This window comes from Siphateles boraxobius, unplaced genomic scaffold (assembly GCF_051911475.1).
Source record: "Siphateles boraxobius isolate OS27281-9 unplaced genomic scaffold, OSU_SipBor_1 66, whole genome shotgun sequence".
Classification (NCBI taxonomy): Eukaryota; Metazoa; Chordata; class Actinopteri; order Cypriniformes; family Leuciscidae; genus Siphateles; species Siphateles boraxobius.
Window position 1 is genome coordinate 3,643,367 of NW_027509193.1, and position 25,673 is coordinate 3,669,039.

At 36.8% G+C, this 25,673-nt stretch overlaps 1 protein-coding gene across 4 annotated transcripts in view; it reads right to left on the reverse strand.

The window, feature by feature from the left end:
- The window catches only part of tom1l2a (target of myb1 like 2 membrane trafficking protein a), a 143,895-nt gene that overhangs the window by 87,917 nt on the left and 30,305 nt on the right, over nt 1-25,673 (reverse strand). The window contains exons 3-16 of one of the 4 annotated variants that reach the window (XR_013196721.1): nt 23,790-23,868; nt 23,375-23,524; nt 20,599-20,733; nt 20,353-20,514; nt 18,463-18,579; nt 17,871-18,004; nt 17,655-17,697; nt 15,790-15,952; nt 15,173-15,290; nt 14,706-14,781; nt 11,225-11,290; nt 6,568-6,627; nt 4,833-4,869; nt 3,311-3,793 (exon numbers count right to left, since the gene is read on the reverse strand). Coding sequence is in view for 3 of the 4 variants with exons in the window: in XM_077211664.1 (XP_077067779.1) it covers nt 3,645-3,793; nt 4,833-4,869; nt 6,568-6,627; nt 11,225-11,290; nt 14,706-14,781; nt 15,173-15,290; nt 15,790-15,952; nt 17,655-17,697; nt 17,871-18,004; nt 18,463-18,579; nt 20,353-20,514; nt 20,599-20,733; nt 23,375-23,524; nt 23,790-23,868 (1,489 nt within the window). In the remaining variant the exon portion in view is untranslated. Of the gene's footprint in view, nt 1-3,157; nt 3,794-4,832; nt 4,882-6,567; nt 6,628-11,224; nt 11,291-14,705; nt 14,782-15,172; nt 15,291-15,789; nt 15,953-17,654; nt 17,698-17,870; nt 18,005-18,462; nt 18,580-20,352; nt 20,515-20,598; nt 20,734-23,374; nt 23,525-23,789; nt 23,869-25,673 lie in introns of those variants that run through there. The other 3 variants (XM_077211664.1, XM_077211666.1, XM_077211665.1) reach the window with 3 other exon arrangements.

The following is a 25,673-nucleotide window of genomic DNA, read 5'->3' on the forward strand; positions in this document are numbered from 1 at the left end:
CATTATTTTAAAATACATTTAAGACATTATGAAGTAAATAATCAAAATAGTTAAGACTTTTAATGTCACACGATGGCAACATCCATCGAAGCAGTTAAATCCAAATAATGATGAAAGCAGAGCTCTTTAGGACAAGCAGATATTACACTTTCCTTCTCGCAAGTAATCAGAAGGCTGAAATAAAAAAAAGATACTGCAGATTAACGTTAATTAATGCTGTTCATAGATATATTTCCAATGGCCTTGGTTAAAAAACTCATATGGCCATTATTGATTTTGCTCTGAACATGCCGCAATTTCCTTTCAATCACAGCCAGCGACTTACACCTTCAATTCAAGTAAAGCTCACACACACTCCTCCAGTGTTTCACACATTTAACTGCTGACTTGACAGATTTAGGGGAAATGAAGGAGGTTTGCAACAGGTTCGAATAACAAAGTTCAAGCTCTTGCCTTCCCATCATTAGTCGTTCAACATTTGAGGTCTTTGACTGTAAAATGCATCTAGCTGCAAGTTACTTTATATAAACATCTAAGACTGAAGTGAGCATCTTCCTTCAAACATTAACTCCACTTTGTCGGGAAGATAGCAGTGCAACATTTCGCATGATTCAAATTGTACGGTACAGCTGTTAGCGACTGGAATGAAGAGTAAGGGCGATCCTGCAAATCACGTGGACAATCTTTCATGACGAATCACAAAAAAAGAGGGATGCAATTAAAAGGTACACTATGTAACCTCTAGTGGTTAAAAAATAAAACCGCACGCATTTTGGGGAAGAACATTGTTTTGGTTGTGCTTTGGCTCTGCGAGACTGTGTGGATGAAATGACCCTTCACAATAGATAATGCTTTACAGTGAACTCGGTTAGGGAGCTACATAAGCAATGTATCTGTTCAATTAAATACGTTACTTGAGCAATAAAAACGACATCTCCGCATCGCTTTCACAACATTTCAAATGCCTAATTTCTCGCCATTTCTGAAAAGTCGAGCCGATATTGTTTCTCATTTATTACGAGCTCTGTCGCGTTCTTTTTGCAAGCATGTACGCAATTTCACACGAAATCCATCCCACTAGGTCTAAAATATAAACGCTTATAATAGGCTTACAATAGTGAATCAGGGTAAGACAAAAACAATATTTTGAAAGAAGGATTAATGATGTATTTTCAATTTTGCAAATGTTGAACAAAAAAAAAAAAGTTACATAGTGTACCTTTAAATATTTACACCAAGTTAATACAAACCTTTAGTACTATACACACACTTTCCTACTGTATATACACATTTATGTATACTTATGGATACATATTTTACAAAAGCCATTAGGCGAATATAATTGTTGATTAGGTCTAGCAAAGCAGAAAGCAAAACTTCCATTCATCTTTACTGCCAAATATGCGGATTTGCTCTTATTGAAATCAATCATGAATCAGGAAAAAAAGATGCAGTGAGTGGGTGGATCTTATGAAGAAATGTCGGTCATTTTTCACCCCAAAACAAAAAAAAATTGTGTAAAGCTAAATTGTGTACATTTTGTTGCTAAAATCCTTTCTCCTGTCAAAGTTTGTAGTCAACTGTAAGTACGCTAGAAGTTTATTAACGATAAATTCATTTTAGTTGGTTAACACTGCTGGTGTAAACACATTTTACAGCTCAAAAGTATGGGGTAGGTAAGTTTCTTATGCTAATCAAGGTGATCAAGAATACTGTAAAAATAGTTAAATGTTATTAAAAAAAATTCTATGTGATATATAATCAAGAATTATTTTTTATTATTATCAATGTTGAAAACATTTTATATTTTCTTTTAATTTGGGGATGAAATGTGACCCACACTTTTATTTTTTATGTGTCCCACACTTTTTCATTTTATTATTTTAAATGAGCCAGTTCCAGGAAATCATATATCATAATCAAAATGTAAGATTTTTGTATCAATGTAGACACCTTGGGCCTCATGTATAAAACTTTCTCTAGATTTCATCCTAAAACCGTGCGTACGCCGGAACCTGCGCAAAATCCCCTATATAAAACCCAAAAAGCGGAAGATTGTGTACATGCGTCTCCACCCCGAAATAACCATATAAGGAGCTTACGACGCCTAGTTTTACCATACATATCGTCATCTGCACCCATCCACCTGATACCATGTTTAACGGTAAGACATTATTAGATACGGACTATAAATGCCATTTGTGCCGTCACATTACATTACTAAAAAACATTCAGTATCCTTGTCTTGTTTTAGAATCATTAAATCAAATTTGTATAAAACACTTTGGATTTCTGTTTAAAATTAATATAAAAATATTGTAACGTCTGGATAATGATTTCATGACTGCTTAACTCCATTAATGAGAGTGGCATATTTAACCTAAATGTCTATATCAAAATAAAAAATCATTCTGTTTACTATTAATTCACTCGCACCAGGAAAAGAGTGTGTACGCACGGAGTGTCCCTCCGGTGTGCACATATTTACGGCTAGTTTATTTTTTATAAATCCTGTGTGCGTGGAAAATTTCAATGCCTTTTTTGTGCGTACGCAACGTTTAAACATCAGGCCCCAGAGCCCCGCACATGACATGCAGACACAAATATATATATATATATATATATATATATATATATATATATATATATCGTGGCCGTGAATTAAGAGTTCATTCCCACAAGTAAATTGTGGCCAACTAATTCGTTCCCTCGTTTTTTTATTTTATTTAACTAAAGCAAGGGAAGACATTTTTACAACGTGGCCACAATTTAGTAAATCGAGGGAACAAATTGTTATATCTTGCGCACAATTTACTTTAAACGAGGGAACGAATTTATAAAACGTTCTGACATATTAGTAAGCCATGGGAACGAATTGTTAATTAATGTCCACGATATACAACTTTTTTTTTTTTTTTTTTGCTTAATCATGTGTGGGGCTCTGTATATCTACCCTTAAATAGTGGCTTTAAACCAGGCTATAACGGCTTAGACAACCTCAACTGGAGTCAACATATTTGAACAAAAACCCTAATCGATGGAAATCAAGCTTATTGTATATATATATTATATATATATATATATATATATATATATATATATATATATATATATATATATATATATATATATATATATATATATATATTCTTCTATCTTTGGTAATTCGCACATGATGATTACGAGCCATTATCCTTCACCAGACCCTCATAAGCACGAGTTGTCTCTGCGCTCCTACGCCTGATTAAGATCTAATGTTTTCCTGCTCTATTTCCCACGGGGACAGATTGAGTCTCAATCCATAGTTGACTCAGCCCTACAAAAGAACCTCATAAGACCATTAGCTCATTACTGAACAATAAATACGAAACCAAACAGCTCTATTCGACTGCATATCTGTTATTCGAAATGAATGAGACTTATTTCGGCTACATGTTGGCTTAAGCCATCGCTTGATCGCGCCGTTCAGCGTAAAGGTTGTGGTTAAAGCAGTACTGAAGCAGGATTCTCACAGTGCTCTATCAGGAGGGGGATGTTAGACAGAAGTGTCGCTGCCGTATAACATCGTTAGGTGTGTTAAAGAACAGCAAGCGTTTGGAAGTTGGAGGGAATATGGTTGCGGTCACTGGGCTGAGCCGTCAGTTCTACAAGGCAAAAAGATTGTCCTCGGTCTGTTCGGTCTTCTTGCGGCTGCTGGTTGATGCGCTGACGGGAGGCCTGGTCTCTCCACCAGCGGACGACGGTAAAGCCTTGTCTGCAGCTTTCGCCCGCTCCGCTAAGAACTTGTCGAACTCTGAAGAGACACCAGGAGAACAATAGATGCCTTTAAAGGGATCGTTCATCCAAAACTGAAAATACTGTCATTAATTGCTCACCTTCATGTTTTTTCAAACCCATGAAACGTTCGTTCATCTTCAAAACACAAATCTTTTTGATGAAATCTGAGAGATTTCTGTCCCTTCATAAACAGTCAGCGCAAACACTTTGAGCTTCAAAAGTCCGTAAAGAGATTGTAACACAAATTCATATGAATTGAGCGGTTTTCTCCAAATTTTCTGAAGAGACTCGATCGCTTTATATGATGAACAGATTTAATTTAGTCTTTTATTCACATTTAAACATTGATCAAAGTGGCATCAAAGTGGTAGTTGCGTAGCCTGTTAACGGAGGGAGAGAAATCTCTCAGAAGATCATCAAAATATCTTCATTTGTGTTCTGAAGTTGAACGAAAGTCTTGCAGGTTCGGGTGAGTAATTAATGACATGAATTTCCATTTTTGGGAGAACAAACCCTTTAAATGGAACTGTTTATCATTTGATCCATCAGGCTCATGATACAGTGAGAATACGGAGCTCATACTCATTTTATTCAGACTGAGCAAAATATGCAATTTGGTGGATTCTTCTATGACTAAAAAGTAAGAGGAAATCATGATAGATTGTAATGTAAATCGACGAGACCTTTTGTCTGCTCAGATTATGTGGTTTTGCCTCCTAAATTCTTAAGAAACACATCAGATTACGCATTGCTTTCCCGACCAATCATCGCTTGTCATCTTTAGGCGAGAAGGCGGAATTAGTGACTGACTTCACAAGAGCGTAAGCAAACGATGGCTACCGAAGTGGTGTGTTTTGTATTAAACATATAATGCCATCCAATTAAATGATAGATTGTGTACAACAAGTTTTTCTACAACTGGTCAATTTGAAACGGATTTCCATAATAGAACAAATTGATTTCGGAGTGTAACAACAATACACATGAAAAATAAAAAAAAATGCAAGGCTACACTTTTACAGTTAAAATCCAAACATTTAGCTTTTGTACTGTACCTTCACTCGTAACTCCTTCTTCTGGCTCTTCAACTGGCTCTTCACCTTTCTGTTTCAGAAAACAAAGAGAACAACATTATTTACATGTCAGACCAGTCACTTTTATTATTTATACACCACATTGTGCCACAAACACAGAATGAACAAGTTGAACAACTACTTACCATTCAGCAATAAAACCAGTGCACAACATGACATTATTATGAACAAAGTACATATGTATACATTTTCCACATGATTTATGACGACAGATCAGTGTTGGGGAGAAACTTACTGAAAGTAATGACGCTAACTTAACATTCATTAAAATTCAGTGTGATAGTAGCTCAGCTGTTTTTGAAATAACCCAGCTTTTTCATTAACACGCTAATATTTACAACAAATCAGAAGTGTAATATGACCAAACATTCTCCTATAATGTCCTATAAGAAGAAGATTGGGGAAAGCACTCTGACTGTGAAGAGCATCAAAGGCTTCTATTAACAACTTTGTTTTTGTCAGCGTTGAGCTTTGTAGCCAATCCTTACATTATGAGAGTATAAACACGATGTCAATAAGAGATCCATTGCACAGCGTAGACGGCTTCATTAATTATAACGGGTGTTCTCGCAAGAGTGCAGCTTTGTGTATCTCGCATTGAACTCAAGTAATTGACAGCTTCAGTGATCTTTGCTCGCTTTCTGTAAAAAAAAATGATATATATATTTTTCATGCTGCTAAATACACTAACTACTAGTTTTTTAATGCTAAGAGGGTTTGCGCTGGCGAAAAAAGTTAGTAAATCTGGCCCTTAAGATTGTTAATGCAAACAAATAGATGCCACATTTTCTATGTAATGTGTTACTTTGTTGTTCGCTTTTTTATGCTGAATACTGATTTTGATCCAGGAAATCCTGAAAAATCCCTGAAAAATAATCTTATGTATGTTTTATAGTTATATAGTCTAAAGTTATATACTCTTATCAAACAATTACCCAAAGCCAAATGTCCGCTTAAATATCTTCATAGTATTGATTCATTTTTTTACTCTTTCAAAAACTAGGCCAATTAAATAAAATATTTGGCCATTTTGAAACTAACGGTGTCAGTTTTGTCAGTAAATGCGATGGTAAATTTTGCTGTTTTTGAACATTTTTGAAATAGTGTATGAATTTTGAGTTGATATTGTTTACATTTTTATTTAATTTCTGCAATTCTGTTGGTTATCAATAAATGGGTATTGGCTATGTAAAAACAAACATTGCTCAGTTGTATCTCAGAACTAATTCTGAATACCTGTAGTTTTCATCAAAGTAACTTTCCCAACACTGTTCAATGGACATATATCACATGACATTTATTGACTTCAACTAAGCACGCAATTATTTGAATATCAGTACAAACACAACACAATAACCAACAGATGAACGAAAGCATCCGTCACCAGTGAACTGCAACATTCAACAGCATCACTGTTATCTGCATCTAACAAACGTTCTGGAGCTTTAACTGACATCTTAAATTGGTAATAATTCAACCCTAGTTAATGTTCATTAGTATCATGTGAATGTGTGGCATATGGTAGACTGACAACATGCTTGGTGTAAATGAATGATTAGTACTACCGAGGTAGGATGAAAAAAAAAATCCAAAAATAGAACAAAAAGGACTTGGATAAATGAAAGTGAGAAAGATGACATGGTGTTACCATGGAAACAAAAACAGAGAGAATGAAATCAAGGTAAAGAAGTCTCACCACATCGGCACAGAGCCACTCCTCAATGTCATCCATGACAGAGGACTGCGGTACGGGGATCTATGGAGCAAAGCCACGGACAAACCAAAGACCCCGAAAGCAACGAAAGAACAAAAAACATCCCGAACAAACAAAAACACAAACAATAAAATCACCAGAAGGTCTGAGAGGAAAATAACAACAACAGAAAAATGCAATCAATGCCAAAGAGAGCCACACGCCTCACAAACACACACACACACTTGCGCACAGACACACACACGGCTTGCACATAGAGCTGGAGCAACACTGTTTCACATGCTGTGAGAGTGAAAAATGAAAGGACACTGAAGGAAAGATGCAGTGATGTGTGTCAGAACGAATATAAGACTAGCCTTTTATCCACAGTAATATAGGATTATGATGAAAGAGATGATTGCTTTTTTTTACATCGCCATCAGAACAGCAGCACAAGGGCTCCCCCTACAGGCCTCTATTTGTTGGACTTTTCGCACATTACATACTTTATTGCACAATCAAATATTACAGCCACAAGAAGTTTGCAGTGACATTTCTTCTACTGAATTTGTTGAAATCAAGAATCAGAAAAGGTGGGTTTTTATTGAACAGCATTTAAATTGTCCCTATTATGCTATTTTAAATAGATGGCCCAGTCTGTTGTGATTGGTCTACTCTGCTCTGATTGGTCAGGTGGTCCAGTCTGTTGTGATTGGTCTACTCTGCTCTGATTGGTCATGTGACCCAGTCTGCTGTGATTGGTCTACTCTGCTCTGATTGGTCAGATGGCCCAGTCTGTTGTGATTGGTCTACTCTGCTCTGATTGGTCAGGTGGTTCAGTCTATTGTGACTGGTCTACTGTGCTCTGATTGGTCAGATGGCCCAGTCTGTTGTGATTGGTCTACCATTTACACCACGTATTGGAAACTAAACTCCCATAACCAAATCTGAAATTCAGCTCTAGATCTTCCTTAGCACTTGTATCACAGTGATCCGAGCAGTAACAATGGCGTTGGTTTTACTGCATCAATTCTAGCCTGAGTCCTTTTGCAGTGTAGACAGAGTGGATTTGCAGAGCAGAAAACAGCATCTTCTCGACATGTCAACAACACAAACCAAATCTCTTCCAGGCCTCAGCAACAACTACAGTGTTTGAGGGTCAAAGTAGATGTTGTTCGTCGGAAGCCAATAAAGACCATAGACTGGCATTATTCAAATGTGTTACAAACCAATGTAGGTTTATTAAGCAAGTAAGACTGAATTACTGATAACTCGTTCAGGCAGTTCAGAATCGTTTTCTTTTGGGAGACTAACTTTATTTGTCGTGCACTTTGATCTTTGAAACTTTGCAGATCTTTTAAACTCACAAACAGCTATATTACACACTACATGAAAGACAATATCTAAAAAAAATAAAAAGCATAATAGGGGCACTTTAAATACTACCAGTCCAAAAAGTTTGGAACAAATAATAAATTAGTTTTGTGGACAAATTTAAATTGTGCTAATGAAAGAATTTCTTTACAAAACTAAAATGTATGCAATTTTTTGTGTGTGGAATAGACAGAGAAAGAGAAGTAGCCAGTATACATGTGAACTTCTTCAATAATGTTTAAAATTCATCTCAGGATGTTCCTCATGAAGTTTTTCGAGAGAATAAAGTGTGTGAAAAAGTGTGTGCAAAATCTGGAATCTAGACACACAGTAAAAATAAATAAATAAAAATTGTCACTACATAATTCCCATTCATCCATTAGTGTATTTCAAAGTGTTGGTGATTAAACTAGTATCATAACATGTGAAAACAGCAATGATAGAGAATGATGAGGTGATATATAATATTACAATATTTGGTTATTTTTAAGATAATGTTAAGATAAATCTGTTAGAACAGAACAGCTTAGAATAATGTAAATTAATAGGTGAAGTGGGTAGTTTTAATAGTGATGATGAAGATTATGAAGGAAAGGCTCTGATCGCACAGCTGTCCAGTTTTAGGATATTCTATAAGCGAGGACAGTGTAAAGCCCATCACACTGACAGCGATTTCATGAGTGGTAAGATTTTTTTTTTTAAAGAAATGATTACTTTTTATTCAGCAAGGATGCATAAAATTGATCAAAAGTGACAGAAAACACTATAAATGTCTTTACCATTTCAAATAAATGCTGTAATTTTGAACTTTATATTCATCAAAGAATCCTGTTTTCATCATTGATAATAATAAGAAATGTTGAGCTTCAAATCTTCGTATAAGAAGGATCATGTGACACTGAAGACTGGAGTAAAATGCTGAAAATTCAGCTTTGATCACAGGAATAGATTACATTTTAAAACATATTGCAATAGAAAATAGTTATTTTAAATGTTGTAATATTTCACTACATTACTGTGTTTACTGTATCAAATAAATGCAGCCTTGGTAATCATAAGTGAATATTAAAAATCGTAGTTTTTTTCTTAGTAAAAATCTTACACGTGTATTTTTGGTAAAAAGTAAGTGTTCATACTGCTGGATGCTCTAAAGTTATTGATGGGCTTCGCAATTGGCAAATCTGATCACAAATGGGGTGACTGCCACTAAAAACAACATTCTTGAGAGGAAAGAGTTTAGGATCTCCTTAATTCCTATTGGTAGTAATCAGATCTTGTTGCAGCTCATTTGCATAATGTTAAACTTTGCCGCGTCACTGGATTACAATGCATCGCCAACAGTCACAGCTGCTCCTGTTACCTCGGATCAGCAGCTCTCATTGACTACTTTTTCATGCACCCTCATAATGCGATTATAGTGAGGCATTATTCCGATCAAACTTTACCTTATGTAAACACAATACTTCGATCAAATTGATGCGAATAAGCTCATAATTGCAGTAAACATAATTGTTCTAATGGTTGAAGAGTCAGATTTGTAACCCAAAGGTCGCGGGTTCGATTCTCAATAAGGTGCCCTTGAGCACCTAACCCCCAATCGCTCCCCGGGCGCCGGCTGTGCTCACGGTCTGCAGTGTGTGTTTTTTTCACTACTCCTAATGTGTGTGCACTAACTTGGATGGGTTAAATGCAGAGGACAAACTCCTCTCACGTATCTTTAGTAATATATGTGGCGTATGGCATTTTTAATCGTAATAAACATTTTAATTGCACCTCTTCCACTTTGATCAAAGAGTGTATGTACACAAATCACATTCTCACGTGCACATTTGTAATTTAAATGGCATTACATTTTTGGGGTCTGAGTTTATGTTGACGATGTTGTGCGATAAATACAGTATATTTATGATCAAAAACATAAAAATAAAGAGATTTTAGGTGCGTCACTGCAAAAATCCAATACGTCCATAGAAATGTGTTTTGCATATAACGCAAGTAGATTAAAACAGTGGCCAGTAACACACCTGTATGTGAGTTCAGCAATTTTGCTGTGCATTGGGGTATGTAAATAAAAATAACCACAATTCTTGGTGAATAATCAGAATAATGAAAATTGCATGTGTTTGCTTTATTGTGATGAAGTCCTTATTTTAAGATTATTGGAAATAATCACATTATTGGTGCACATGTAAACGTAGTGAATGAAAAAGAATGACGTCTGAGGACTTTCTTCGTACAAATTTCTATCAGGTTTTAACGTTTCTTGAAACTCCAGCCCTAAATTTGGAGTTGTAGAGAATACAAGATCCAGAACCTTCCATGAGCCGAGGGCTGATTATGATCGTGTTAATTCATGTTAAGAGTCCAGGGTCTAGCTAGTGTATGACGATGAATTCTACTGCTTTTCCCCTTGAAAAAGTAGTGCTGCGTCCGAAATCACATACTTTCTGAATAAGTACTACATTTGAATTTGAATATACTGTTATGCTTTAGTATGAATAATGGTAGTATGAATGAAATTCAGACGTACCACATCTGAAATGTTGTTACTGTCATGTGACTTACCAGCGTCAGTTGCGTCGCCTCACTTCTATTCATAAATCCTCTCCTGTAGCCCTTAATGGGATAGTAAAGTGTCCATAGAATACAAAGCTCAGAATCTCGCCGGAAGTAGCAGCTCATCCGGGTCCTTTTTTTTTTTTTATACCATCTATTCAGACATACTACTGTTTTGCCGTGCACTTTTTTTCACATACAATATAGTAGGGAAGTATTCGATTTCGGACGCAGCATAGGTATTTCCTACTTGTGATGGAAATGAGGTGATTAAGTGATTCACAGTAAAAGGGACAGAGCAAAGAGAAGAGCCTAGAAACAGCCCTGGAACCATAGAAGAGTTATTAGAGATCAGGGATGTCCAGAGAGAAAAAAAAAGATGCTGACCATTAAGGCTCTTTTAAAAAAAAAACATAAAAGTGGTCTATTCAATACCTTCATGGTGCTTTTGTGGTCACTATGAACTCTCGTTGTATAGAATGAGCTGCTTCCATGGAAAAAAACAACACAGAAGTTTGGAATGACATGAGGGAGAAAATAGTTTTCGTTTTTGGTTGATCTCTTAACATATTCAAGTCGGCTCCTCCGCAAATCAAATCAGGCTTTGGAGAGAGCGGCTCTCCCTTTTACTGTGGGTGTGTTTTAGTGGAGGTGGGAGGTGTATTAGGGATGAGACTGAGGTCAGGGCTGACTGGACATGAGGGGACAGTGGTTCTGGTGAAATCCTCACCATTCCTTGGGTAATGAGCCAGCTGTCTATGGGCTCCAACTCAGCGTTAGGACCTTTTACATTCAGCTAAATCAACAACAGAAAACACCGTACACATGTGAAGAAGAGCAAAGCACCCACCCAAAACAAGCACAGAGACATGCGGCCACCTCCATCTTCAGGAGAACTGAAGCGGGTGTCGTTTAAGGCAAGAGAAATGTAACTTTGAGTCAATGAACTAAGGTAGATGGAGTGGGAAAACAAACAAAAAGAGTGGGGAGAAAGAAGTGTAAACTTTGACCCATGGGCTGATCGCTATGCATTGCACTTCTAAGCCACGACTGTTATGTAACCTTGGTCGATTTCAACACAAAGTGTGTCTGGTACAAGAGATCCAATCAGTCTAAAATTTATTTCCTAATAGCACTCTTGAAGATTTCATAATACTTCTTTATATTAAGTTAAAAAACATTTAAAAACATGTATGAGCAATAATAACAGTGATTCTTGCCTTGACAAATATCACCTATAATATGGGATCTTTTGTAAAAAAAAAAAAGTTTCCCAGAAACAACTGCAAATTATGCACACAGTGACTTGAATAAAGTAAAATTCATTGTGATTGTTTGTTGTGGTATTTGGCAGGGTGATCTGTTGTTATAGAGTGAAACAGTTGGGTTCTGGAAGCAAAAACTCATATATTTTAACCATAACTTACAAACCTTTAAAAAAACAGCCCTACTGTGAGCTACAAAGCTGTTAATCGACTTAGTTTTTAAATAATTGTGTTTAACAGCAGAATTTGTGATAAAAAACTACATTACATTACCCATGATGCTGTACAGGAAATTGCTGTATATTCAACCTTTTTAAATGAGTAGTTCTAAATATTTTATCATTTTTAATTCAATTATGCTTTTGGCAAAGCTTCATGGGATTGTGGTTCTTTCCCTTACTAAAGCTGTTAAGTACACAGTCTTGTACCTTTATATTTTCAAATACTTCTTTGCGTTAAATCAAATTTTGCACTGGTATGATTCACCTTGTAGCTGGTTGGTTTGGTTCGAGGCTTATAATGCTTTAACAAACACTACGGGAGAAATTCATGGAAAAATATTTCCATAATCAGCGCAGCTAAAAAAAGAGGACGGCACTTTTGCACTCTAAAACATAATGAAAAAAAAAGGCTCATTAAAAGACCGAAATTTTTGAAAGAATTTCAAGACATACTGAATGCCTTAATCATTATTTATTAAAAAACTAAATATTTCAACAAAACTGCTTCACTGCTTATTAATAATTGAAAAAACTTTTGAACATGCAGGAAAACCCCCCCAGGAAATTATTTCAAAGAGAGGATCCAGATGATTAAGCCTTTTTATGGTACGGTTTTGTTCAATGATATAGTGTGAGTGCCAAAAAAATAAATAATTCATGGAATTAAAATATATTTAAAAACTTTATTTTTAACTTTCCCTTTATTTTTTGTAATAAATAATGATTGAGATGTGTAGTACACTTCATTATGTATTCAAGGTGTAAGGAAAATATGATTCCAAATCCCATTTTTATAATCATTAAATGTAAACTTTTCTTGAAAATGGTTTAAAAGTTTTTTTTTAAAACCATATCAAACCAACATGAATAAAAAGAGTTTGACATGCATTTTAAAAGGGGTTTTCTTTTCTGTATCGTGGACTATCTTATCTGTCATTGACCCTTAAACTGTGTTAGATGCTTTCAACATCATTCTGCCATTAAGCTTAATAGTGGCCAATACCAAACATTGCCGTTTTACTGTAGCAACAATAACTGTAGTGGTATTTGTAAGGAATTTATATAACAACGTGCTCTTGTGCAGACAGCTATTTTCAGCCGAACCAAACCCAAGCTAATCTGCCAGCACTTCTCCAGTCCACTTTGGGCATTAACAAGCTGTGGCATGTTGAAGATTAATTGTGAATATGTAATTTTGAAATTTGGCACAGAGGCCTCGCAGTGTCAATATGAGTCATCAACAACAGGAGCATTTTTATGCTAAAAGAGACTATGAACGACATGCAAAGGTAGAGGACTATAAATGTGTTGCAGGGGTGGCATATTTTGGTAGGCCAAAACCCAGAAAACGAGTTCGCATTTTATCACTTCTGGTTCCATCGTCCTGAAGTCAATGGGTTTATTGATGTTTTTTTGTGTGAAATGCCTGAAAAAAGGTCTGTGGTGAACACAAGCTTAAGATATTTTGACGTTTTATTCTATGACATAAAATACATCAGTAACACATGCACTTTTGCGCTTGTTTTAAAGCTTTTCTTTGTCTTGTAAAGGGCAGTTGCTAACAAGCGTCTATATGGGAGACAGAGGTTGAGATTAAACGCCATCAGACGGACAGGTAAACTCGTCTCCTAACTAGTCGCTTTCACATCCTCATCGCGTTTATAATCGCGCTCATGCAAACGCTTCATTTATTCATGAAAGTTGTCTTCATTTGTGAAGATTATCAAGATGAACAAAACTTAAACTTAAGAGTAAGCTTTTGTTAGTCACAGAGCGTATTTTCTGCAGTAATCCAAAAGCCTATGGAAAAATCCTATAGGGATTTTGTCGTGGGAACCAGTGTGATGCTAACAACTGGGTTGGTTTATAAAAATACATCATGCCTGCACCACTCTATTTGCCATTCAATACGAGTGAGATTTCCCATCTTTTGAGAAACAGTGAGGTCTTCAGCACACTAAAGCCCTGTTTACTAAGTTGCGTTTTGGTCGATCGGATCACAAGTAGACGAGGGAGACACATTCCCGTTTACACCTGGTGTTTTAATTCGTCTCTTTTGTCCACTTTCAAACACTTCTGTCCTGATTTCATTTTAGAGGAGGGTCTCTGGGTCGGTAAATCTATGGGCTTTTTCAGATCTTTTAATCTAATGGACAAAATAAGCTTGCACAATTTACATCTGAACACACACGGAAACGACAGAAAAACACAGAGAGCAACAGCTTTCGTTTCTGCTCTGACAGACGCAAGATCACGCTGTGAGTGTGTGTTATAAATCAGGAATGGTGAGAGAAACAGTGATTGGTTCGTTTTTCATTTTCAAACTAAACTTAGGTCTTCAGTCATCAAAGTTTAAATCCCATCTGGCTAGTGCACTTTCCATAATGTTTACGCATTAAGTCAGTAGACGGTCTTTAGTGGCTAAAACATTTAAACATTCGACCAAATGAGCGTTTACACTACGAAAGCAATCAGGGGGAATGTGTTTTCAACTTTCTCTGGAAGTGGTTGAAAGTGGACAAGCTCAAAAAGTTTTAGACCCCGTTAACACCTGTATTAAGCGTCGTCCACTTGTGATACAATCGACCAAAACGCATCTTAAAACCAGGTGTAAACAGGGCATAAAAGAAATAACATGTCAGAACTGAGTGATCGGAAACACACAAAACCCAAACCCTTCATCACTATGAAAGTACAGAGAAACACCATGCTTTAGGAAACTCACCCCAGTGGCATTTTGCTGTCTGATGTCTAAAGCAGAGGCCAGGCTAACCAGAGCCTGAGGTTCCTCGTATATAACACTGGAAAACAAGCAAAGAAAATAGTTTAGAGTTGATTTTTAATGTGGTATAGACCTTATGTAGCCCGCTCTATTTCAGCGCTGCACTCATTGTGTTCTGTCTTCTGGTTCGAATTTCCACAGATCTTACGGATTTATGAATGAAGCACTCGATTTTAAATCTTCCCGGTTTACTGACATTTGTAATGACATCCGCTTCAAAAATTACAATGGTCTTCATAACTTTAAATAACTCTATAATAAGTAAATCCACTTCACCAGCTAATCACTCTTCAACAGCAATGCAATAGAAATATACAAAAATACAGCAAGTCGAAGACAAAACTGTAAAGGTGGCTGTGCGCTTGTTTCTCTGGCGCATAAGCTCTTTAGTAATAGTAGTAGACACTCACTTTTTGCGCTGGTCAGCCAGAGAGCTGGACCTGGTGTGGGCAAACATGTCAAAGTCATCCTGAGGGTTGTGAGCGGTCAGAGAGCTGAGAGTGCCACTGACACTGTCTGCGCTCACATCTATCGGGAGGAAATCATCTTAAAGTCAACTTAAAGTTTTATAGAGGAATAAAAGTAACATGTTAAATACTTTTCGTTTGCACTTTATTTTACAGTACGTGTCGTGCACTTATGTGTAATATAAGAAAACTACATGGGTTACGGTTAAGTTTAGGAGTAGGTTCAGGCTTAGTACCTAGTTATTGTAATTACTATAGTAAGTACATAGTACATGTGGAACAGCGCTATAAAATAAAGGGTTACACTTTATTTTAAGGTGTCATTGTTACAGTGTAAGTATATATTAAAGTACTGAGTAATATTAAGCAACAACATGTACTTACTCTTGGGTTAGGGTAGGATTAGTTGCATCTAATTATGCATAATTTACAATGGTAAGTACATGTGGCATATGTAACAAGGACACTGCAAAATAAAGTGTTACCAAATAAAGTACTAGCATACTTTTATCAATATGATTTTGAAAAATTAATGTGCTCTCTGTTTTTGAGATCCTCACCAAGTCCTGCCAGCTGTGTGGAGAGGGAGGCAGTGTTTGCAGGAGCAGGAGCAGGAGGCTGAAGGGTGGATGCGGGTGTAGCGCTGACCCCAGGATTGACCACTGCTGGAGAACCAGGACCCAGATCTATTAGATTGTCCTCCTCTGAAGCCTCATTCAGGACCTGTGCATTTCACAACACACACACACTTACTTATCTAGGTTAACAATCAGCATATACCTATTTTATATACTAGCATAATAAATTAGCAAATTAAAAAGCAGTTCAATAGTTTTGGAATACCATTGCATTTGTATTTTTAATTAATTCAAGCAATTGTATTTAAGGGACAGTGTTGGTAGAAAAGATTATTAAACATTAAAATGATGATTAAATGATAGCTTATTAAATTATAGTAAATTATATAATTTATACCTTAAGCATATATATATATATATATATATATATATATAATACCAATAAGTTATATTGGTTATGCAAGTATAATAATATAACTTAAGCATGTATTTTTTTTAATAATAATGAAACCATTTATAATTAATAGCATGTATTATTACATACTATTTTACTATTGTATATTATATATACATGCTTAAGTTATATTATCATATTTACATAACCTATAAATATAATTAGTGAATAATTAATTAAAAGAAATAATATTAATAACAACAATAGTAATAATGTTTAAAGAATTCAAGTCTAAAAAAATTAAAATAATACAAATATTTAGTTATATAATATATATTGCTAATATATATATATATATTGCTATATATTGCTAATTTATTATGAAAAAATTCACTGATTATTTTAAATGCATAATAATAAACAGACACGTTCACAAACACAGGTGAGGATTACACTTTTATTGAAAAGTTTGATATCTTTTTTAATGGAAAAGCTGAAGTTGCTACAGAATCAAAGGGATAGTTCACCCAAAAATGAAAATTCTGTCAGTATTTACTCACCCTCATGTTGTTCCCCGAAAAGTTATGAAAGACATCGTTAAAATAGTCCAAGTGACTACAGTGGCTCAATCTTAAGTTTATCAAACGATGAGAATACTTTTTGTGCGCAGAAACCCCAAAAATAACGACTTTATTTCAACTATTCATTTCCTTCTATGTGGGCCTCGAGTCAGTTCACTAGTGTAATAGCGTAAGCTTCTGTTGTTGTAAGTCACACGCATCAAAAACATGATCAGCGTCGGCCAATAGTGAGCCTACGTGTGATGTAGCTCTACGCAATTACACTAGTTTAACTGACTAGAGGCCCACAGAGAAGGAAATGAATAGTTGAAATAAAGTCGTTATTTTTGTATTCTCGTCGCTTGATAAACTTACGATTGAGCCACTGTAGTCACTTGGACCATTTTAACGATGTCTTTCATAACTTTTAGGGGAACAAGTGTCAAATCCTAGGAGGAGTGATCCAGCTCTCAGATTTCATCAAAAATATCTTAATTCGTGTTCCGAAGATGAACGAAGGTCTTACGGTCATTTTTGGGTAAACTATCCCTTTAAGGCATATAATGTGTGTGTAATAGATAGGAAACAGAAAACAACGAGAAATAATATTTTTATTTCTAGGGTCTAGAGCTCTAGAGATGTGATGATGACGCAGGACACTTTCTACAAGACAGCGATGCATCATACTTGCCTCTCTCAGCTAAACATCATGCAAACAATAAAATAAAAAAATATATAAAAAACATGAGCAGGCACTTAACAGACAAATATTACCACAAGGCATACATGTATCCTATAATAAACAATATTCAACAACAACAAACACATAAAAAAGGAAACTTTTTATGCTAAAAGTATGTGTTAATAAAGCAGTACTGCGTTGTGAAACTCACCCCATTGTTTTGTGCTGCTCTGCCCAGCCTGTATCTCTCATACCTGTTAGAACACAGAGCGTCAAGATGGAGATGAAAGAAATGCTAATGTGTTTTCAGACCCTGTGCGCTCGGCACTAAAGCAAAGTGTGTGAAATCAAAGGCAAGCCTGAGCCGACTGCAGAGTTGCGTGTCAGCCTCGAGCTGTCAGATGAAGGCTTATGAGGGAAAACTCACCTCTCGTAGCGCAGGAAGATGTTGTTTAAATCATCGTTGGCGTGTAGCAGCTCTTCCGTGACTTCTTCGTTAGACACGCGAGAGATGAGCTCCACTATCCTGTGCTGCATGGCTCGACATGTCCTGTTCAGCTCCTGAGAAAGCATTACATGAATACATGAAATGCATTATGGAACATTAAACTAGACGAGTACAGAAAATACCAAACAAAAAAACATACTATATATATATATATATATATATATAAAGCATGGTTCATAGACGTGCATTAGGCTAAATGAGGTTTATTGTGTTGTTACACCCTCTTGTGGTGACGTGTAGAGCCAAAAATGAAATTTCTCTCATCATTTACTTTTCAGAAGTGTAATCAAGTTCTGTGAGCAAGTTCGGCAACATGCCTCGCTTTAGAAATGACATGAATAAATGTAAAATTAAATTGGATAATCATTGCTCTTAATTCATTTTCGTTCGTTTCTGTTGTTTGTTTTTGTTCCTTGAACCAGTTCAGAGCCCTGGTAAAATATAATACACCATCATCACCAAAGCATTAATTCTCTGTAAAGGAGTGAGTGTAGTGGTAAAACTCGCAAACCTGGAGAAGTTCGAGATCAGAGGCTTCTTCTTGGCCCGGCACCATCTCTGTCAGCATCTCTGACATCACTTTAATATTCCCACGCACAACGTCTAGCTCACTTCTCAGTCTTGCGATCTGTACGCACAAGCAAAGCATTTCCAAATTAATCATAGATATGAACAGAAAAGTATAGCGGTGAAAACATCTGGAACTAAACATAATTGGTGCCCAGTTTAGCACATTAAATGATCTATATTTTATATATGTTTTTATGTAGAACTGCAAATGTACAATACTGGTCAAAAGTTTGGCGTCAGTAAGATTGTGAAGTCTAGTGGAGTCTTTATTTTATTTTTTAAATATAGGGAAGATAGGAAAATGTGTAGATGGATTGTTTTATTTCATGAATATGCTTGCACTCTGTCACTGACTATATTTAAAATAATGTTGACCACTTTTTACTGGTAACATAAGACATTTGGCATTATCAGGACCCGTAAATATTCCCCCATTGCATTATTATTCATTGTTTTCAACATTGTATATAGTAGTTTAATGTAGTACTGACACTAAACCTCTGTTAACTTGAATTTTTCACACACAGTAATTTTTATTTTGGGTGAACTATACCCAATACATTTTGTCACTATCCACTAGGGCTGGGATAAATTATTATTTTTTAAACGATTAATCTAGCGATTATTTTTTCGATGCATCGATTAATCTAACGATTCATTTTTCCTGTCCGATTCGATTTCGATTCGATTCGATTATCTCCCCATTAATTTGACTAATAGCAATTTATACATGTTGATTTACATATCTGAATGAAAAAAAAAACATGAATTCCTTAACATTGCAATATATGTTTATTGCTCTTAAAATTCCAACATAAAAGACTATACAAGTGCAAAGTAATGCATTCTTAGTCAGAGGTAGCATTCAATAAAACCTTGAAGCCTTGAAAACACATAGGCCTAGCTTACTGGAAAAAGTGCAATCTGTCACGACACATGAAAGAACCACAAAATAGTAGGCCTATTTATGGTTTAATTTTCTTTTGACTGACCGAATTTGAAAGTTGAGACTTTATTAAATGTTACCTTCTTGGTCCTGTCTGTCAGCGCGTTGTCAGTGTCCTCTATGTATAATCCACAACATTAAAGGGTTAGTTCGCCCATTTAAGACATGAAGTTGTATGCAATCCTTACCAGCACTATAGTGCATACACACTGACCCACTCTGTAGTCACCTCCCTGGTCCGAGTTCTGACCGCTGGAAGTTTTTCAATAAAGTACTCCCGGTTATTTTCCGGCGCCACAAAACTGTGCGTTTTTACGTGAAAAAATGATTTGTGTTTCAAAGCTTGATTAATTTACCACACAAAAAACACGCCGGTCAAAATTCATACCTCAGTTTTAATCGGCACTATTTTCTATCCATTTCTATCAATCCGCGCTGCTGTCAACGTCAACAGTGCGCACGTTCCGATCAGACGCACATTTTTATGTGGGTTGTGTGTGTGTGTGTGTGTGTGTGTGTGTGTGTGTGTGTGTGTGTGTGTGTGTGTGTGTGTGTGTGTGTGTGTGTGTGTGTGTGTGTGTGTGTGTGTGTGTGTGTGTGTGTGTACTTTAGAGGAACGAGTGCGTGCCGCCTTGCACATCTGATAGTCTGAGGAGCCACTCGTGTTGCTACTACTATCCGGCGCCACCATCTTTGTTTTGGGTCTGACGAATCGACGCGCATATTTTGCGTCGACGTATTTTTTGCGTCGATGTAATCGATGACGTCGACGCGTTGTCCCAGCCCTACTATCCACGATACATATTGTTGCATTTTTTTATCGCGACATATTGTTACACCTCTAACACTGAATAGAGCAAAGTCTACTCTAAGGTGAGTTGTGACCTGCTCTGGGTTTGCTGTGATTGGTCCCGATGCGGCTGGGATCTGGCTGGGGTTTAAGTCAGGTGTCGCAGCAGCTGCAGGTTTAGGGGTCGCCTGAGATGCTGTGTTGGGCTGCGTGGCTGCTTTGTACTTGTGAATGCCTGGATCCACCTCTGGGACTCCCTAGAATGACACACAAGAGGAGATTAAGCGAAATGAATGTAAACACAGATATGCGAGAGCTTGAGAGCATTGTGTGCTTCTCACCCGCTGTGGTGTATGGATGGGTGACAAGGCGTCCAGGTCTGCCATGGGAAACTCAATTCCTTTCCTCTTCAGCTCCTCGTAAATGTGCACGACTCCGGTGAGGTCTGGGCTACTCCTGAACGCATCTGCCCAGGACTGGGGTGAAACACAAACACAGAGAGATGACAAGATGAGAGCTGAAAGAGCTGCCCCACAGGAAGTGGCTCTAAATTTAAACCTAACACCGGGTATTATCAGGGAAAAGTCAGACTATTTTTCAGCAATTAGTAATAAATGGTTCTTTAGCAGGCTTATGAGATTTTACTTTGTTATAGAAGTCACCAGTGTGATTACTGAAATGTTCTTTTCATGTCTTCTCTAATGTCTGTATTTGATATCTGCATGCAGTAACAGTGCTTGCTCATTTAGCCTGGCTTCCAGAAATTAAGTATGGATTTCTTTAAGTTGTCAAAACATACATCTGCTTTTTTAGGGTACCCTGAAAACTATGGTGATTGGAACCAATAGTTTAAGGGACCATTTTGTAGCTAAAGTCTTTACTTTACTGTGTTAAAGTGTCCTCTCCTTGAGAGAAAGAAAGTATTATCTTGATGTTTTGAGAAGTCTCTACTGTTTATAGTGAGAGCCTGGCCAAATCCAACCTTGAAGAAGCTGTGTGTCGGTGTGTGCGTTAGTCTTCTTGGTTACAGGTTAAGGAACCACTGCATTATTGGAGATTGACTGAGTTGTTGTTCTGGACAGGCTGGCACCCAGCGACCCAAATCTGTGTTCTGGAAGGTCACATCGTGCCTAACTTCAGGGTCCGAGTGTCAGCTGCATAATCGATGGAGATATGCTTCAGTCTATCTGTTTGTGTGTGGAAAATTACTATGTTTATCTATTTCTTAGCAAATCAGAATCATTCAACCTGAAGCAAGGACGCAGCTTAGACCTTGGTGTAGGGTATAATTGGTGTGATCTTTGTCACTGTAAGTGGGGCGGTCTACTACTTGTCCGAACTACAGCTTCTACGAACTACAGCTTCAGTCATGAAGCTGACTTCTGCAGATGAAACTGCAAACTATCTTCAGTAAAACTTTTCTTGAATTTATTATACCGAATCTTCATTCATCATTTCTGGTTCTGTCTTTGACTGTAAATCCCCTTACATTGTATAATTAATTTTGTTAATCACTGTTGCTGATGGCCGTTCTTGATAAAGATACAGTAGCCACAAGTGGAAATCATTTGGATCCAAGCAGATGGAAAAGGTTAAAGTAGTGATTCTCATCCCTTTTGACTGCAGTACCCCCATTGTCCACATCCGGAACTAAATTTCTCAGCCAATACCAATAGCCGATTATTCAGAATATCATCTGCCGATACCGATAGTTTGATTTGTGGACATTTTTGTCCTCTATGTAGCTATGTGTAACTTTTTTTAATTGATGCACATGAGTTAAGGAAAAACGTCTCTTCCAACTATTGCAGTAAATTATAGCAGGAATCATCTTATTTGATACATTACTATAATATTAGAGGTTACAAAACTATTAAATTCAACTGCTATTTATTTTCAGATAATATTTACACTCAAATAAAAACTGAAATGTTTGTATACAACTAATTTACCCATAAGGTCGTTTTCAGAAACACTTGTCTTGAAACACTGATTGAATGACATGATGATAAACTGATAAGTTGTACTGTATCTTTCCTTCTGATGTTCATGCATGTTTTTTCCATGCTATAACTTGTATGAGAGTGGAAGAAAAAACTCGTCAGTTAAGTTCAAAATTGTTTGAATTTCACGATAAAAATAGGCAAAATATGAAAGCTGAGACTTTATTCATATCAGAAGCACAAAGCTCTTTGTGATTATTGGATGGGAGGCGCACTACAAATGTTTGGTGTAGTGAAAAACCATGAACCTGGCAACCCTGGTTTGAGCTGCGAGTGATTCATAGGGTCAAATAGAGCCTGATTTAACATTGATATTTTATTACTGTAAAAGCATTATTTTCGAGTTAACTTCGACAGCCCTAAATTCAACACAAGAGAGATTTTCTTCACAGTCAGGGAGCAGTCTGACACGTTTGTCTCTCTTTTGATTGACAGGATTTAATAGGCCCTGATCGTTGGCTGATTTTTAACAATCGGCCAATGGCCAAAAGTGAAAATAATTGCTTTTATCGGTCGATACAGAGTCCTAATTTTTTTTTGTTTTTTTTGAGTGAAGCCTGGTTCTTAACTTAAAAAACACGATCTTTTGTTGTTTGGCTCTTATTGTAAATCCTTTTAAGTCATCTTAAAGCCCCTTAATCAAGTTTGCGATTAGGTTCCGACTCGCTTGTTGAGAACCTTGTTGGGTTCGAAAATGGCTGTAATGACCAAATTTGGAAGAATAGATTCTCATAATTTTAGGGATATGCTTGCTCTCTAATGGTTGGAAATTTTACAGACTGAAAAACAATGTGACTATTGGATTTGGGAGGACGCAAGAATAGACAAATGCAGCTAAAATTATGGGAAGTGGAAACTGTCCGACGTCTACTTTACACTGAGTCAGTCTGATTCTGTAATGGCTTCCAGTCAACTTATGAGACTGGAATTATGAGAATTAATGCAATTGCAAGCTGCCTCATAGAGCAGGTCCACCAGACCTAGTTTCCAGCCCCTAGTCTTCTAGCCCATAAACCCCACGCCATTCTGAATGCAGCAGAAGTGGTTTCTGATTTATTGCTAAAACAAAGGTAGAGCTCAGGGGGAACTAAGTCATTCGCCTCACTCAGTTTACCTGAATCAGTGCCAGAACTTTTTCCTGCACTATAGCAGGTGGGTTGTTCTTCGGAGTGATGATTTTCACCATGACACCTTCGATGAAGTCTCTGTTGGCGATGTGTACGTGAAAACGGTGGCCACAGTTTTTCACGCAAGTCTCCAGCACCTAGAAAAGACAATTACATAAGAAGCTGAGATTATCGATCATTTAGACATGCCAAAACTCACAGATGACAGCATAAAACAGCACTTCCAGCTAGCATAATGCATCCAAATGGTCACAAAAGACCTTATTTAAATGTCCGGCAGGCCTAGAGGAGAAGTAATCAGCCGCCATTAACTATTAAAGGTGCACAGCATCAGACTGTAAAACAGATTTTGTTCCTAGACAGTATGAGCACAAGGGTTTATGTGAAAGTGAGGGAACTCACAGTTAGAGCCAGCATCACTTCACGGAAGTTCCTGTTGCCGTTGAGTCTCTTTCTCACCGCACGCATGGCATCTTTCGGCCTGTTGGGGAAAACAGTGTAGATGACTTGACGATAGCTTAAAGGCCCAATCTCCCCAAAAACGCCAATGATACCAATATTACCATCCACACCAATGGACCATAACGTTATGTTTATTCTAAGTGCATGCTTTAGTTATATTCTGCCATAATTGCAGTGTGCACTTTGAAGAAAGAAGAATTTGATTGGCTTTCAATGTTTTCATTAATTTCATTAGTTTAAAAAAAAAACTGTCCACACTAATACATTTTCATTTGAAAATGCCTATTTTTCTCTCTCTTTTGGCCTTTCTTCCACAATGAGACCGTGTTTTAGCAACGAAAACTGAGCTTTTTGAAAATGCTCTCCAAAGTGGATAAGGTATTTAAAAACGATGAGGTAAGTTTAATCATGTGATGCACGAATATTGAACCTTTCACACAGTTGACAAAATATATTACTTTGCTCACTCTTCATATCACAGTCCTGCAAAGATAACAGAAAATTCACTCGCATTTGCTGTCCTGCGGCAAAACGTGAGAGCAGTTACGTTTTAGACCAAACATTAAAATGGTGAGTGAGTGCGACCTGGACACATCAGTGAATGGTGAGATACTATGCTAAATAAAATGATCCTGCCAGAAGAATTGCGTGATAACTTGATCTCAGTGAGCTTTTATGAGGGTGTATGCATGCGCTGTAAGCTAAATTTAGCGTTTTCCGACATTTCGGTGTGGATGAGAAACGTTTGGAAAACGGTTGAAAACGCTAGTGTGTACAGAGAGCGTTTTGAAAAGAAATCCGTTTTAAAATCTATCCAGATTAATGTAGATGTAGCCTGAGAAACTGTGGACTCCACTATTCTGTTAAGTTGCGATTTCATTGGCAAAATTTTGGCGAAATGTCACGAACAAGAAAGGTCCATTGTCTGTTGTGTAGTGATGTATGAAGCACAGCTCACACGACTAAGTAGCTTTCTGTTGGTCAACGCAGCGAATCTGTGTAACCAACCTGAACATGTTGCGAAATCGGTGAGGGCAATTTTTCGTCCTCAATGGAATTTCACAATTGCATGGATTCCTAATTGAAATGACTTGATTTCACCTGCAAAAATTGGTCGAACTCCAATAAATGTGACTGCTCCTTTGGTGTTAGAGCATAAACATTTAAATACCATTGCTCCCACTTAGGGTCAGGGATTTGAACAAACCCCCAACTGTAGCTACTGAAGTTGAACTGATGTTTTGCATCATAGACTTTTTGCGTCTGTATTGTTTATTTCAGCACAATTGGATAATCAACCATAATCATCTAGGAACGTAACAATCCTTTTTATAACATTCAATTCAGCAGAGCAGTCTGTGAGCTCAGGACAGGAATTAAAAGACTCAATTTAACTAGACACCACCAGAGAGCCTGTGCTGAAAGCCCTCTTACAAACACACTCTAATTCAGGGCCTGAAAGTTAATTATCTCTAAGCTTACACGAGAAGCCGCAATTGAGTTTGTTTTTCCTTTGGTGTGATCAAAGAGCTCCCATTTCTTCCAAGTCGGATATAAGGAGCTTTTTATAAGCAAGAACAACGACGTCAGCTACTAAAAGCTGAACTCAATGTAAAGACATTTTAACTTGTGTACAAATTAATGTGATCAATTATTCTCAACACTGCGCCATAGTTAAAATAACCAACCATTATTTTTGTAACAGGATGTTACATAGATAGCCAACAAATGACTTGTGTTAAGAGGGACTTTGCTCAGACTCAAACTTTAGACCGGAGAAATGGAGGAAAGCAATATTAGCCGCATCCAAAATCGCAACCTGCC